This window comes from Neoarius graeffei, chromosome 1, assembly GCF_027579695.1.
Source record: "Neoarius graeffei isolate fNeoGra1 chromosome 1, fNeoGra1.pri, whole genome shotgun sequence".
NCBI classification, from domain to species: Eukaryota; Metazoa; Chordata; class Actinopteri; order Siluriformes; family Ariidae; genus Neoarius; species Neoarius graeffei.
The window spans coordinates 44,485,328-44,500,542 of NC_083569.1; the positions used below are offsets into that span (position 1 = coordinate 44,485,328).

The following is a 15,215-nucleotide window of genomic DNA, read 5'->3' on the forward strand; positions in this document are numbered from 1 at the left end:
ATCATTAACATACAGTGTAAATAAAAGTGGACCCAATATGGATCCCTGTGGGACACCTGTGGGCATTGCGAATGGATAATGATTGATAATTTTTCTTCACTCTAACAAACTGCAACCGATTTGTTAGATATTACTCAATTCAATTAATGGCAGTTATGGAAAAATTAAAAGTAGATAATTTAGATAAAAGGACTCGATGACTAATCAAATGCCTTCTTTAAGTCTAGAAAAATAACTCCAACAATCTCTCCTAGATCTAATAAATATTTTACTTCTTCTATTAAAAAAACAATGTCTCCAGCTGAGCCGGTTTGGAGATGTAGGAAAGAGTGACCAGTTTTATAAGACTTTCTAAACTACAGGGATGTTTTATCTATGTCTGACCTTTTCCACACTGAATCATTTTAAGGATTTAAGGTATTTTGTATCAAGTTGCTTCAGTTGAAATTGGTGCTAATTTAGTTAATACGTTTGCTTTCCTGAAGAAGAAGAAGAAGAAGAAGAAGAAGAAGAAGAAGAAGAAACACAAAGCCATATGGAGTATTCTTTATTCACATTAAAGATAAATTAACATGGATATGTACATCACAAAAACTCTCTACTGTGAAGGCTAACAAACACAGGAGTGACCTTTACCTCTAAACAATCAAGACAATGGTTATCTTTTTAAACCAAACAACACATATTGCATATTTTTGCAGATATCCCAGCCCAAAACTCTCATAACGAGCTTCACTTTAAAAAATATAAAGTTAAATAAATATAATTTTTCAAAACATAAAACTTTATTCAACACTTTCTTTTCCATACATGTTCACATCATAACTGTTTTTTTTATGTAATGGTGGATATAAGGAAACTTGTATCACTAGGTTCTGTGTTATGTATTTTGCAAAGCTGCATTTTGCCAAAAAAAGTTCTTCTTGAAACATTTCATGTTTGTAATTCTACAGGATATCCATGTTTCTCTTATAATCAGTTCACATATTTAGGATTTTATTATTATTTTGGCAAGAGCACAGCAATTATTTAACAAACAAATTGTGCCCTTAGTATTACGAGGTTCTATCTGGAATTCTATCGTTACCCAGTTAGAGACTTATAACACTAAAATCACAAAATGTCGACTTTAGTTTCTCCAGATATTGTCACCAGAGCCGTCCACGTCCAGCCATTAAAACTACAGAGAACACTGACAAGGATGCAAGGTAACATTTAGGTCGGAAATGTCTTAAAGGAAACATTGAAGTCTTGCATAACACTTAGAACGGTTAAATAGATCATATCACTACAAATTTGGATAAAATTTGCTGCAGAGCAACAAACTCAGTACAATACACTTGCAGAGAAAATATTTTTTGTCTTTAGAGCATAATTTACCTTTAAACAGATAGGGATTACATGTGGAGGTCACCACAGTTCCAAAAAAGCACACATCAATTCGTTGCTGCTTACAAGTAAACAAACATAAACAGAGAGCTCTCGGGTCAAGAGTAAGGTAGACCATACTATCGCATCATGCTCTGTTATTTTCTTTACACTCTGAGTAGAGCTTTTGTGTCCTCTCATATTGTTGATTGTATAGATACGATTTGCTTTGTTCGCTCTGATCGACAGCTGTGTGTCAGGGCTCCAGACTGCACTGTGGTGTTAGGGCTGTCTGTAGCTCTTGGCTCTTATAAGTTGTGTCCCAGCATGCTGTGAGGCTTTAGCCCAGTCGCGTTATGAAATTCTCTGGAAATAATCCTTTCGAAGCAGAGGTTCCCTGCTGTAGCCAGTCGTTCTCCTTGATGCCAGTGAGCCAGCCAGCATCCTGCGGAGATACTTCGTCAGTATAAGCTAATTCTATTTCACAAAATACTCATTTACATATACAGTACCAGTCAAAAGTTTGTACACCTCTACTCAGTCATAAGTTTTTCTGTATTGTGATTATTTTCTACTTTGTAGAACAATACCCAAGACATCAAAGCTATGAAATAACATATGGAACATATATGGAAGGCGGCACGGTGGTGTAGTAGTGAGCATTGTCACCTTACAGCCAGAAGGTCCTGGGTTTGAGCCCAGTGGCCGACGAGGGCCTTTCTGTGTGGAGTTTGCATGTTCTCCCTGTGTCTGTGTGGGTTTCCTCTGGGTGCTCCAGTTTCCCCCACAGTCCAAAGACATGCAGGTTAGGCTAATTGGTGGCTCTTGGCCATAAGTGTGAATGTGAGTGTGAATGGTTGTCTGTGTCTATGTGTCAGCCCTGTGATGATCTGGTGACTTGTCCAGGGTGTACCCCACCTCTCGCCCATAGTCAGCTAGGATAGGCTCCAGCTTGCCTGCGACCCTGTACAGGATAAGCGGCTACAGATAATGGATGGATGGAACATGTATGGAATTATGTGGTAAACAAAAAGTGTTAAAAAAAAAACAAAGTGCTTCATATCTTAGATTCTTCAAAGTAGCCAGTGTTTACCTTGATGACACTTTGCACACTATTGGCATTATCTTAACCAGCTTCATGAGGTAGTCACCTGGAATGCTTTTCAATTAACAGGTGTGCCTCGTCAAAAGGTAATTAGTGCAATTTCTTGCCTACTTAATATGTTTGAGATCAAACCATGCTTGTAGTACTCGAGTCCAACTTGTGCCCTAATTTTAAGGACTTGTGACTCGACTTGGACTTGAGCACTGATAATTCGGACTTGGACTCAGACTCGTGCATTAACTGCATTCGGACTTATAAATTGGAGACGAGGATTCGGATTTTTTCTTTATTTTTTGCAACATGCTATAATAATTTGGCATAAGATCTTTTTATCTACATTGATTTTTATACTAATTTTGTGCAAGAGAATGCACATTCACCTGTTCATACGTCATGTTCAGGAACAAACTAAAGTTAATGGTGCTAAAATGCCTGGAGAGAATGCCCCAGGATTGTCCACTTTGCTGATACAGACTTCTCATGCAGTTGGAAAAAATGCACTGCTATATGTTTCATATGTAGAAGAACTATCGAGGAGACAACAGGGACAACCTCGAACTTCAATTGTCATCAGGCAAGACTCCACCCAGAGAAGTAAGTGACACGCTGTGTTCATTGCTCTGTTGATAGCGGGGCTTGCTGACTGATGAACTAGCTAGTGTTAACCCTCTCTCACGTTATTTGCCTTATTGATAGTGGGTGGGGCTTGCTGAGCGATGAATAAGCTTTTTATCTGTAGCCTATTAACTATAATGGGGCAGTCAAGCAGTAACGTTAGTCCAACACAATAGATAGTTTTCACTGACGTCATGGCATTCCGGGGAACGCCCCCCCAGCCGCCATCTTGGAGGGCAAACAAAACGGACCATCGCCACTACTGGCTACGTTATCTCGGACGAATTTATGAAGTTATATAGTCAGTTTTCTAAAATAAAGATCAATGTCGGCAAAATCAAGCAAACAGAAGTATATAGATACACATCTCACGGTATGCAGCCAAACTGGCCTTGATTGGGGGAATTGACCCCTATGAAGTGGACAAAGATGCATTTTCAAGTGACTATCCAGGGCTGCCAAAGCCTGAAACTTCCAAAGCCTGAAACTGACTTCATCAAACTTTAAAGGCTGTCTGATATATACAACTTTATATATTCACAGCGCGCCTTTTGGCGGATGCTGCCTGAATCGCGCAGATCCGATTTTTTTTTTTTAGGGGGGGCGTTGGAGTGTCCGATTATAATTTCAAAGTAAATTCTGCATTAAAATTACTAAATAAGCAAATCCGTTACAGTCCATGAAACAGGAAGTATAAGGATGAGAAAAAACAGTTTAAATCGGGAAGCTGCGCACATTTGTGCATTCCTGCACACTGCTCGGGCTGCACAAATGTGCGCAGCTTCCCGATTTAAACTGTTTTTTTTCTCATCCTTATACTTCCTGTTTCATGGACTGTAACGGATTTGCTTATTTAGTAATTTTAATACAGAATTTACTTTGAAATTATAATCAGACACTCCAACGCCCCCCCCTAAAAAAAAAAACGGATCTGCGCGATTCAGGCGGCATCTGCCAAAAGGCGCGCTGTTTGCATCCCAAACACAAATCAAATCATACAGAATAGACCTAAAATGTTTTTCAAAAATGACCCTTGCGTGAGTGAAGTGACAAGTTTCAAATAGAAACGTGACAAACGAGCGATATTAAAGTGTACATTACAATGTAAACGTACACTCAGCGGTTCCAGTTAGGCATTCTCCAGAGATTGTTCACATGATGTTTTGGTTTCCAAAAACAAACTTAAACACAATTGATTGTTTATTTAAACAACTTACCACTTATAAAATGATCGGAGCAGACTTTGCTGTGTTTGGAAGGCCGATAATCCTTGCGGTTGATTCTCGCAAGCCATAGATTTCTCCTTTGTATGCTGAGTTTGTTTGCTTGCCTTCGTGCTCCCGTACAGTGGGAATTCCATAAAAGCTCCGCTTGACTTCATCATCTGACCTATTACGACAGCCGTGAATACAACAGGTGTGCACCATTGCTAGCTTTAAATAGTAGTAATGTAACTATAAATGTAAATAATATATAAATGAATGTAACTCGCGCGCTACAATGTGTGCTCAGTGACCCGTACGGTAAGCTAGCCCTCCAAGATGGCCGCCACCAGGGAATCCCCGACTCTGTGACGTCATGTGAAAACTATCTATAGCAAAGACAGTTTCACATAAAGGCAGTAACAGCCACCATCAAATGGTGCGGTTGGAGTCTGGTTCTCGGACTCAACTCAGATCAATAGTGGACTCGACTCAGACTCCACTCGAAATTTTCTTTCATGACTTGAACTTGACTCGGACTTGAACACTGGGGACTCAAGACTGGACTTGGACTCGAGGTTTAGTGACTCGACTACAACACTGGATCAAACAGTAAATAATAAAAATACAGTAAATAGCCCTATTCCACAGCTGTAGTAATCCATATTATGTCAAGAACCACTCAAGTATAGAGAAACGAAATCCATCATTACTTTAAGACAGGAAAGAAATGTCTTAATTAATAAAAAATAAAGAAAAAACATTGCATTAGAAGGTGTGTCCAAACTTTTGACTGGTTTCATATTTTCATATTTACAATGATGGACTAGAGTTTGTCCACAACCTAATAAATAAATTACTGTATGTGATAGTTTTATGTGATAAATGTAGACTCACTGGTCACTGTAAAAGGAACACCTGTACAGCCATCGTGTGGCAATAGCACAATACAAATACAGATCAAGTGCTCCAGTTAATGTTCATATCAAACGTGAGAAAGGGAAAATGAGGGGAGAGGGGAAATGTGATTTCAGTGACTATGACTGAGGCATGGTTGATGGTAACCCAACCACTCTTGGCAAATGTGGTGAGCAGAAAAGCATCTCAGAATGCACAACATGTCAAACCTTCAGGGAGATGAGCTACAACAGTAGAAATACACTGGACACAGTGAAATACTCAAATACGCTCATGTGATACCAACAACCATGCCATGGTCAAAGTCATTGAGATTGCATTATCCCACATTCTAATATTTAATGGGCACAATACCTGAAGCTCTTGACCTGTTTCTGTATGATTTTATGCATTGCACTGCTGTCACATGATAGGCTGATTGGATAAGTGCATGAATGGGCAGGTGGATAGTGTTCCTAAAACTATGGCTAGATTTTAATGTAATAGTTTGGGTTTGATAAGTCAATAAATCACCTTTAAAAATTTATAAAACATGCTTTAGACAGACTGGTCAAAGTCCAAAAATACCTGCAGTTATCAGCAATTGTTCTACATTCTTTTAGAAAACAGAGAGAAGCATTTTAAAATCTGAGTTAGTAGTAATCATCAGACAGGCAAGTGTTTTTACCATTTACAAGTTCTATCAAGATGTACTATGCAAATATGGGCCAGACAAAACCAGAGGAAGGCATGGAAACATTAATATAAATTATCCATCCATCCATCCATCCATCCATTATCTGTAGCCACTTATCCTGTACAGGGTCGCAGGTAAGCTGGAGCCTATCCCAGCTGACTATGGGTGAAAGGCAGGGTACACCCTGGACAAGTCACCAGGTCATCTCAGGGCTGACACATAGAGACAACCATTCACATTCACACCTACGGTCAATTTAGAGCCACCAATTAGCCATAACTTGCATGTCTTCGGACTGTGGGGGAAATCGGAGCACCCGGAGGAAACAAATATAAATTATATAAAACATTAATATAATCCTTTTTTTAATTCACCATGTCAATAAAGTATTCAGTATACAAAAACAATGATCTTTAAATCAACTTTTGGATAGTCTGGATAATTCAGTTTTATAAATAACTATAGTATTTATACCAGGTTTGTAGTTGCATGCAAGCTGACACATATGATGCATTTGTGCTGAGGTTCCTGAACCTTTAAAAGAATCAAAATGTTCCAGAAATCTCATGAATGACAACTACACATCCAGGTCCTGAATGAATTCCTGTTTTACACTCCCACTTCACTCTAGGATGTATTACCATTATGGAAAGTAACAGTAGTAACTCAAAAAACGGGACAGTTACATAATTTCTGCATGCAGGTGAAATACCACAACACATTGAACATCAAACAAGTTGCTTTGTTAACTAACTATGTGGCAATGTTACAGTATTTCCAGTAGAGGCATGTGGAAAACACCTGTGTCCAACATCCCAGATAGCACACCTATGTCGGCCCAACGTTGGCCCACTGTTGGCTGCGCTGATGGTCCATCAGACGTATGACCAGCGGGCCTTCATACAAATATAAATATAAAATAAATATACAAATAAAATACAAAAAGTGCCAGCTCAATGAAAAGCCATAGAGAAAAGATGCGTTTTTAAAGAGGATTTAAAAACCTCTATGGAGTCAGCCGATCTAATGTGCCATGGCAGACTGTTCCAAAGCCTAGGAGCAGCCACCCCAAAGGTTCGATCACCTTTGGTCTTCAGCTGAGATTTGGGTACAGTCATGAGCAGTTGATTTGCTGATCTTAAAGTCATATCCTGGACCAATTTCGTGTTTTTTTTTTTTTTTTTTATATGAAAGTATGTCCCTTTACACACTCATCCAGAAGGGTCATTTTGCACAAGGCCATCTGTCTACAGCAGAAAAAATAAAATAACAAAACGTGTCTGGAAAAATCCCAAGGGAGTCTGAAGCCAGATTCATGACGTTACCTGCGGAAGCGCCAGCAGGCTGTGAGAGCTTGCATGGTTTCAGTGCACAGCCTCTGTAGACCAAGCGCTCCCATTTCTCTCTCATTGTCCGGTCTTTTGGAAAACAATGAGTACTAATCCCATCAAGACTGGTGTTGCTACACCCTCCTACAATACATCTGTTAACCATTTTAATAATTATGTGATAACGTTGAAGAAATTTGCAGTAAACCACCAGATCGTTTTCTCATAAACAAACCAGTGCTGACGTAGGATTCAGAAGGAGGCGTCCCGCACGCGACGTCATGAAAATCAATGTTTGCCAGGAAATCCAAATGCCAAATTTTTTCAGAGGCGGACCAATTCGCCTCAAATGGTTTGATTTCAACTGAATTTTTCTGGTATTGCGCAAGGTAAAAAAATTGCACAAAATGCAAAATGTGACAGATATTTGACCAAAGTTTAATATAAAATAGGAGAATTACATTGATCTTGCTCCTGAATTTACACGTGATATGCACTTTAATGTTCTTCCAGCGGCATGAAGGTGTAGCAGCTCGGTCAGGTACTGGGGGACCAGCCCATTAAGAGCTTTGAAAACAAAGAATAAAATCTTAAAATCAATCCTAAATGAGACTGGGAGCCAGTGGAGTGAGGCTAAGACTAGGGAAACATGGCCACGCTTGCGTGTCCCAGTAAGAAGGTGGACCATTGTGTTCTGCACAAGCTGCAGACGATGTAACAAAGTGTGATCCAGGCCAACATAAAGTGAGTTACAGTAATCCAGCCATGTGTTAATAAAAGCATGAATTACAGTCTCCAGGTCTCTCCGGGAAAGATAGCCCTTAACTTTAGATAAAATCCTTAGGTGGAAGAAGCTGGTTTTTACAACTGAGCTAATCTGCTGATCAAACTTAAGTCTGGTGTCAAAGATCACACCAAGGTTTTTTACCAATGACCGAATGTTTGGTGTTAGTGGACCAAGAACATATGCCATACTATCCAATGGATCACACCCAAACATTATGATCTTGGTCTTATTCTCGTTTAAGTTTAAAAAGTTTCTGGCCATCCAGGATTTTATATCATTTAGGCATTCCAGCAGTGTTTTTATACAGCCATTGTCTGTGGATTTTAAGGGGAAGTAGATCTGAACATCGTCAGCATAGCAATGAAAAGATTATATTTTTTGAATATTGAATGCAGCGGCACCATATAAAGCAGGAATAAAATAGGGCCTAAAATGGGGCCTTGGGGGACCCCGGAGGTAAGAGGGGCTGAGGTTGAGCTAAATTCCCCTAACTGCACAGAGAAGCTCCGATCAGTCAGGTAGGACTGGAACCATAAAAGAGCAGGACCTGTAATGCCTACCCACTGTTGAAGTCGTGCTAAAAGGATCCTATGATCCACAGTGTCAAATGCAACCGTCAGGTCAAGGAGCACAAGCACAGCAGGATTACCTGAGTCAAGAGTTAAAATCAAATAATTAAAAACTCTCAAAAGTGCTGTTTCCGTGCTGTGCCGAGGTTTGAAGCCAGACTGAAATTTCTCATAGATGACATTGACCACCAAGAATGAGTGTAACTGAATAAAAACCATTTTCTCCAAAATCTTGGACAAAAATGGCAATTTGGAGATAGGCCTAAAATTAGACAGGTTGGAAGGGTCCAGATTCTTCTTTTTTATAAGAGGCTGCACAACAGCATGTTTGAGAGCAGCTGGCACACTCCCTGTGCTAAGGCAAGTATTAATCAATAAAAGAACAGAAGACCCCACAGTGCCAAATACCTCCTTAAAAAGACGTGAAGGAATACTGTCAGAGGACAGTTTGTAGGCCGCAGTTGCCCAACTACAAGAGACAGTGAGGAGAGGGATATGGGCTCAAACTGATCAAAGACAGCAGGTACAGGAGGGGCAATGGGATCTGAGCCAGAGTCAGCAAAAGAAAGGGCAAATGGCCTAAGAGCAGAAATTTTCTCTATGAAAAATTTCAGAAAATCCTCACATAGCATGGGTGACGATACAATAGGAGTTATCGCAAGGATTTACAAGGGAATTAAAAATATTAAACAGTACTTGGGGCTTACGACTGTTAGTGGAGACAAGATTAGAAAAGTACTCCATTTTAGCTGCCTTAACAGCACTCTGGTAAGCAGAGAGACTTTCACGTAGAGCGTCTTTAGAGACATGAAGCTTGTCTTTTTTCCACTTTCTCTCAGAACGCCTACATGAGTGTCTGAGAGTACGAGTGGAGTCATTTAACCACGGCTCGGAAAGTGCTTTTGTGCATTTTAGTCTAAAAGGAGCAATAGAGTCCAAGATACCTGTGCAAGTAGAAGTAAATGTACTTAAAAGTTCCTCAGCACAAGGAGTGCAGTTAACATCCACCATGCTAAACAAGTGTCCAGATGTAATAAAATTGTTGTACATGGCTGAGAACCGTGATGCAGTCTGAGGGTTGATTGCATGCAAACGACGTGAAGAAGCACAGCTTTTAGCCCTCAAGCATGGGATTGAAACAGAGAATAACACAGGCAGATGGTCAGAGATACAAGAAGTCTCACAAATTTCAAATTTCAGTAGTTACAATACTACCCTGCTGTTGTTATAATTGAATAATCTTTAGAATAAAAAATATGAGAACAGTTAAAGTGAATATCTGCATCCTTTTTTTTCCTTTATCGGCTTGCTGACATCAGCCTGATGAAGGCCTGCTGGTCATACCTCTGATGGACCGTCGGCGCAGGACCGATGTAGGTGTGCTACCTGGGATCAGGCAAAACTGTCCAAGAGTGCACCCTACTGTCAGAAAAGCATCCATACCTGGGGGTACTAAAGACTACAACCCCAAATAAGAAAAAGTTGGGACGGTATGGAAAATGTAACTAAAAAAGAAAGCAGTGATTTCTAAATTTAGTTTGACTTGTATTTCATTGCAGACAGTCTGAACCCAAGATATTTCATGTTTTGTCTGGTCAACTTCATTTAATTTGTGAATATACATCCATTCCTGCATTTCAGCCCTGCAACACATTTCAAAAAAAGTTGGGACGGAGGCAATTTAGGGCTAGTAATGAGGTAAAACAATTCAATAATGATGTGATTTGAAACAGTTGATGTCAACAGGTGATTGTAATCATGATTTGGTACAAAATCAATATCCAGGAAAGACCTAGTCTTTGAGGAGCAAAGATGGGCCGGGGATCTCCAGTTTGTCAACAAATGCATTTATTGAAATGTTTAAAAACAATGTTGCTCAAAGAAAGACAGGAAGGGATTTGGATATTTCACCCTCTACGGTGTAAAATTTGATTAAACAATGCAAGGAATCTGGAGGAATTTCAGTGTGTAAAGGGCAAGGGCACAAGCCTAAGCTGAACACCTGCGATCTCTGATTCCTCAGACAGCATCAAGAACCATCATTCATCTATAGCCAATATACCGTAACCACATGGGCTCGGGATTACGTTGGCAAACCTTTGTCATGTACTATAATACGGACTTACGGTACATCTACAAATGCCAGTTAAAACTTTACGTGCAAAAAGGAAGACTTATGTTAAATGTGTCCAAAAGCACCAGTGGCTTCTCTGGGCTCAGAGGCGTCTGGGATGGACCATCACACAGTGGAAATATGAACTGTGGTCAGACGAATCAGTATTCCAGGTCTTTTTTGTAAGTTATGGATGCCAAGTGCTCCAGACCAAAGACAAACATGAACATCCACAATTTTCCCAGCAACAAGTCCAAAACCCAGAGTCTGTCATGTTATGGGGTTGTGTCAGTGTCCTTGGAAAAAAGTACCTTACACTTCTGTGATAGCAGAATTAATGCAGAAAAGTAGATTGAGATTTTGGAGCACCGTATGTGCCTTCAAGACGACATCTTTTCCAAAGGTATTTCAACAAGGCAATGCAAAACCACATTGTGCTCACATTACAAAGGCATGGCTGCAGAAGAAGAGGGTGCCTGTCCCCTCTGTCCCCAATAGAGAATGTGTGGAGAATTTTAAAACGAAAAATATGACAACGGCAACCCCGTACTGTTGCACACCTTAAGACCTGTTTGAAGGAAGAATGTGACAAAATAACACCTGAAATGCTTCATCACTTGGTGTCTTCAGTCCCTAAAAATCTTTTACATGTTGTGAGAAGGAATGGCAACATTACAAAATGGTAAATTATTTACCATCCCAACTTTTTTAAGTATGTTGCAAGAATCAAAATTGAAATAAGTGTTTATTTTGAAAAAAAAAACCAATAAATTTCATGAGGTAAAACATCAAATAATGTGCTGTCATATTGTTTTGAGTGCAATGCAGGTCAAATATTATTTACACATAATTGTTTTCAGATTTAATTTCAGTTTCAACATACCGTCCCAACTTTTTCTGATTTGCAGTTGTAATATTGACCCTTTCTCTGTTTTCTGTCGCTCAGAGTGACACTAGTCAATTTTGGATGTCTGTTAGCTTATTTTTTACAGAAGATGGCATTTAGCGTTTTCCTCCAAGTGGCTTTGATGCCATTTTGTCAAAGCAAAACGTTCCACTTTGCCCTTTGTGCTGTATCACCACTGGTAAAGAAAAACAGTTTAAAAAAAAAAAGGCAGATAGTCAAGACAGTCATTCTGTTAGTGAGCTATATATACAGTGGCATGCAAAAGTTTGGGCACCCCGGTCAAAATTGCTGTTACTGTGAACAGTTAAGCAAGTTGAAGATGAAATGATCTCCAAAAGGCATAAAGTTAAAGATGACTCATTCCCTTTATATTTTAAGCAAAAACAATTTTTTTATTGTCTGTGAAGATTCTCAATCATCCAGGTCATAGTAAACTGTGGGTGGTAGAAATGGGCAACTGGACTTGCTTGAAGATTCTTGAAAACGTTTCACCTCTCGTCCAAAAGGCTTCCTCAGTTCTGTCTGACTAATAGGGAGTATCAGATATTTATCCTCTCCTGGCTCAGAATCAGAATCAGAATTCTGATGACCAGCTCATCTAAGGTGTCATTGAGGCATCATGTTGGTGTGGGTCGCTGGAGGCTGGGTGTGAATGGCGAGTCATTAGGGTGATCAAAGGATTGCCCGTTAGGGTGATCAATGGCAATCTGACTCTCTCTGTCCTCCTGTGAGTCCCCGAAAACAGCTGGGTCCTGGCGTACACCCAGCCGTCTGGGAAGAGTGTCCAAGACCACCTTGTAGATGGTTGACAAATGATGTCTTAGACCCCCACCTCTGTTCAGTGATGGCCGTTCCAGGTTGACAAAAAATGGCTTCTTTGACTCCTTGCTCATACCAACGATCCTCTCTGGCTAAAATGCGTACGTCACAATCCCGAAATGAGTGTCCTTCGTTGTTAAGATGAATGTAGACAGCCGAGTCCTGGCCTGAGGAGCTGGCTCTCCTGTGTTGGGCCAAGCGTCTGTATAGCGGTTGTTTCGTCTCCCCAATATACGAATTTGTGCAATTCTCATATTTCAGACCCAATAACACCCTGAAGCAGAAACTGGTCCACCCTAAGGACAGAATACCCAGACACAAACAGGACAACGTAGTGTATGCAATTCAGTGCAGTGAGAATTGCATAAATTCGTATATTGGGGAGACGAAACAACCGCTATACAGGCGCTTGGCCCAACACAGGAGAGCCAGCTCCTCAGGCCAGGACTCGGCTGTCTACATTCATCTTAACGAAGGACACTCATTTCGGGATTGTGACGTACGCATTTTAGCCAGAGAGGATCGTTGGTATGAGCGAGGAGTCAAAGAAGCCATTTTTGTCAACCTGGAACGGCCATCACTGAACAGAGGTGGGGGTCTAAGACATCATTTGTCAACCATCTACAAGGTGGTCTTGGACACTCTTCCCAGACGGCTGGGTGTACGCCAGGACCCAGCTGTTTTCGGGGACTCACAGGAGGACAGAGAGAGTCAGATTGCCATTGATCACCCTAACGGGCAATCCTTTGATCACCCTAATGGCTCGCCATTCACACCCAGCCTCCAGCGACCCACACCAACATGATGCCTCAATGACACCTTAGATGAGCTGGTCATCAGAATTCTGATTCTGATTCTGAGCCAGGAGAGGATAAATATCTGATACTCCCTATTAGTCAGACAGAACTGAGGAAGCCTTTTGGACGAGAGGTGAAACGTTTTCAAGAATCTTCAAGCAAGTCCAGTTGCCCATTTCTACCACCCACAATTTTTTTTATTTTCATCTTTTACACTTTCAAAATGATAAAAAATGGAAAAGGGCCTGAAACAAAAGTTTGGGTACCCTGCATGGTTAGTACCAAGTAACACCCCCTTTGGCAAGTATCACAGCTTGTAAACACTTTTTATAGCCAGCTAATAATCTTTCAGTTCTTACCTGGGGGATTTTCACACATTCGTCCTTGCAAAAGGCTTCCAGTTCTACAAGTTTCTTGGGCTGTCTTGCATGCACTGCTCTTTTGAGATCTATCCACAGATTTTCAATGGTGTTTAGGTCAGGGGACTGTGAGGGCCATGGCAAAACCTTCAGCTTGAGCCTCTTGAGGTATTCCATTGTAGATTTTGAGGTGTGTTTTGGATCATCGTCTTATTGTAGGACCCATCCTCTTTTTAACTTCAACTTTTTTACAGATGGTGTGATGTTTGCTTCCAGAGTTTGCTGGTATTTATTCGAATCCATGCTTCCCTCGACCAATGAAATGTGCCCTGTGCCGCTGGCTGCAACACAACCCCAAAGCATGATCGATCCACACCCTTGCTTCAGAGTTGGAGAGGTGTTCTTTTCCTGGAATTTGGCGTCCTTTTTTCTCCAAACATACCTTTGCACATTGTGGCCAAAAAGTTCTATTTTGATTTCATCAGTCCACAGGACTTGTTTCCAAAATGCACCAGGCTTATTTAGATGTTCATTTGCAAACTTCAGAAGCTGAATTTTGTGGCTAGGATGCAGGAACGGTTTTCTTCTGATGACTCTCCCATGAAGGTCATATTATGTTCAGGTGTCGCTGCATAGTAGAACAGTGCACCACCACTCCAGGGTCTGCTAAATCTTTCTGAAGGTCTTTTGCAGTCAAACAGGGGTTTTTATTTGCCTTTCTAGCAGTCCAATGAGCAGTTCTTTCAGAAAGTTTTCTTCATCTTCCAGACCTCACCTTGATCTCCACTGTTTCTGTTAACTGCCATTTCTTAATAACATTACAATCTGAGGAAACAGCTACCTGAAAATACTTTGCTACATTCTTGTAGCCTTCTCCTGCTTTGTGAGCATCGATTATTTTATTATTCAGAATGCGAGGGAGTTGCTTAGAGGAGCCCATGGCTGTTGATTTTAGGGACAAGTTTGAGGAGTCAGAGAATTTGTACAGCTTTGAAATCTGCATCATCTGACCTTTCCTAACGAAGAATTTGAACAAGCCACAGATCAATAAGCTAATTAAGGTCTGAAACCTTGGTAAAAGTTACCTGAGAACTCAAATGTATTGGGGTGCCCAAACTTTTGCATGGTGTTCCTTTTCTTTTTTCACTCTCCAATTGTACAAAACAAAAATAATACACAAATCTTGCAGAAAACGCTGAAAAGAAATGTGTTGTCTTTACTTTTATGCCTTTTTGTGATCAGTTCATCTTCTGCTCACTTAACTACAGTGGTGCTTGAAAGTTTGTAAACCCTTTATAATTTTCTATATTTCTGCAAAATATGACCTAAAACATCAGATTTTCACACAAGTCCTAAAAGTAGATAAAGAGAACCCAGTTAAACAAATGAGACAAAAATATTAGACTTGGTCATTTATTTATTGAGGAAAATGATCCAATATTACATATCTGTGAGTGGCAAAAGTATGTGACCCTCTCGGATTAGCAGCTAATTTGAAGGTGAAATTAGAGTCAGGTGTTTTCAATCAATGAGATGACAATCAGGTGTGAGTGGGCACCCTGTTTTATTTAAAGAACAGGGATCTATCAAAGTCTGATCTTCACAACACATGTTTGTGGAAGTGTATCATGGCACGAACAAAGGAGTTTTCT

At 40.3% G+C, this 15,215-nt stretch overlaps 1 protein-coding gene across 1 annotated transcript in view; it reads right to left on the reverse strand.

Moving 5' to 3' along the window:
- Positions 1 to 984: 984 nt before the first annotated feature.
- The window catches only part of amph (amphiphysin), a 93,430-nt gene continuing 79,199 nt past the window's right edge, over positions 985 to 15,215 (reverse strand). Inside the window, exon 24 of the mRNA XM_060932406.1 lies at positions 985 to 1,813. Coding sequence (XP_060788389.1) covers positions 1,709 to 1,813 — 105 coding nt within the window. The 3' untranslated portion in view covers positions 985 to 1,708. The remainder of the gene's footprint in view (positions 1,814 to 15,215) is intronic.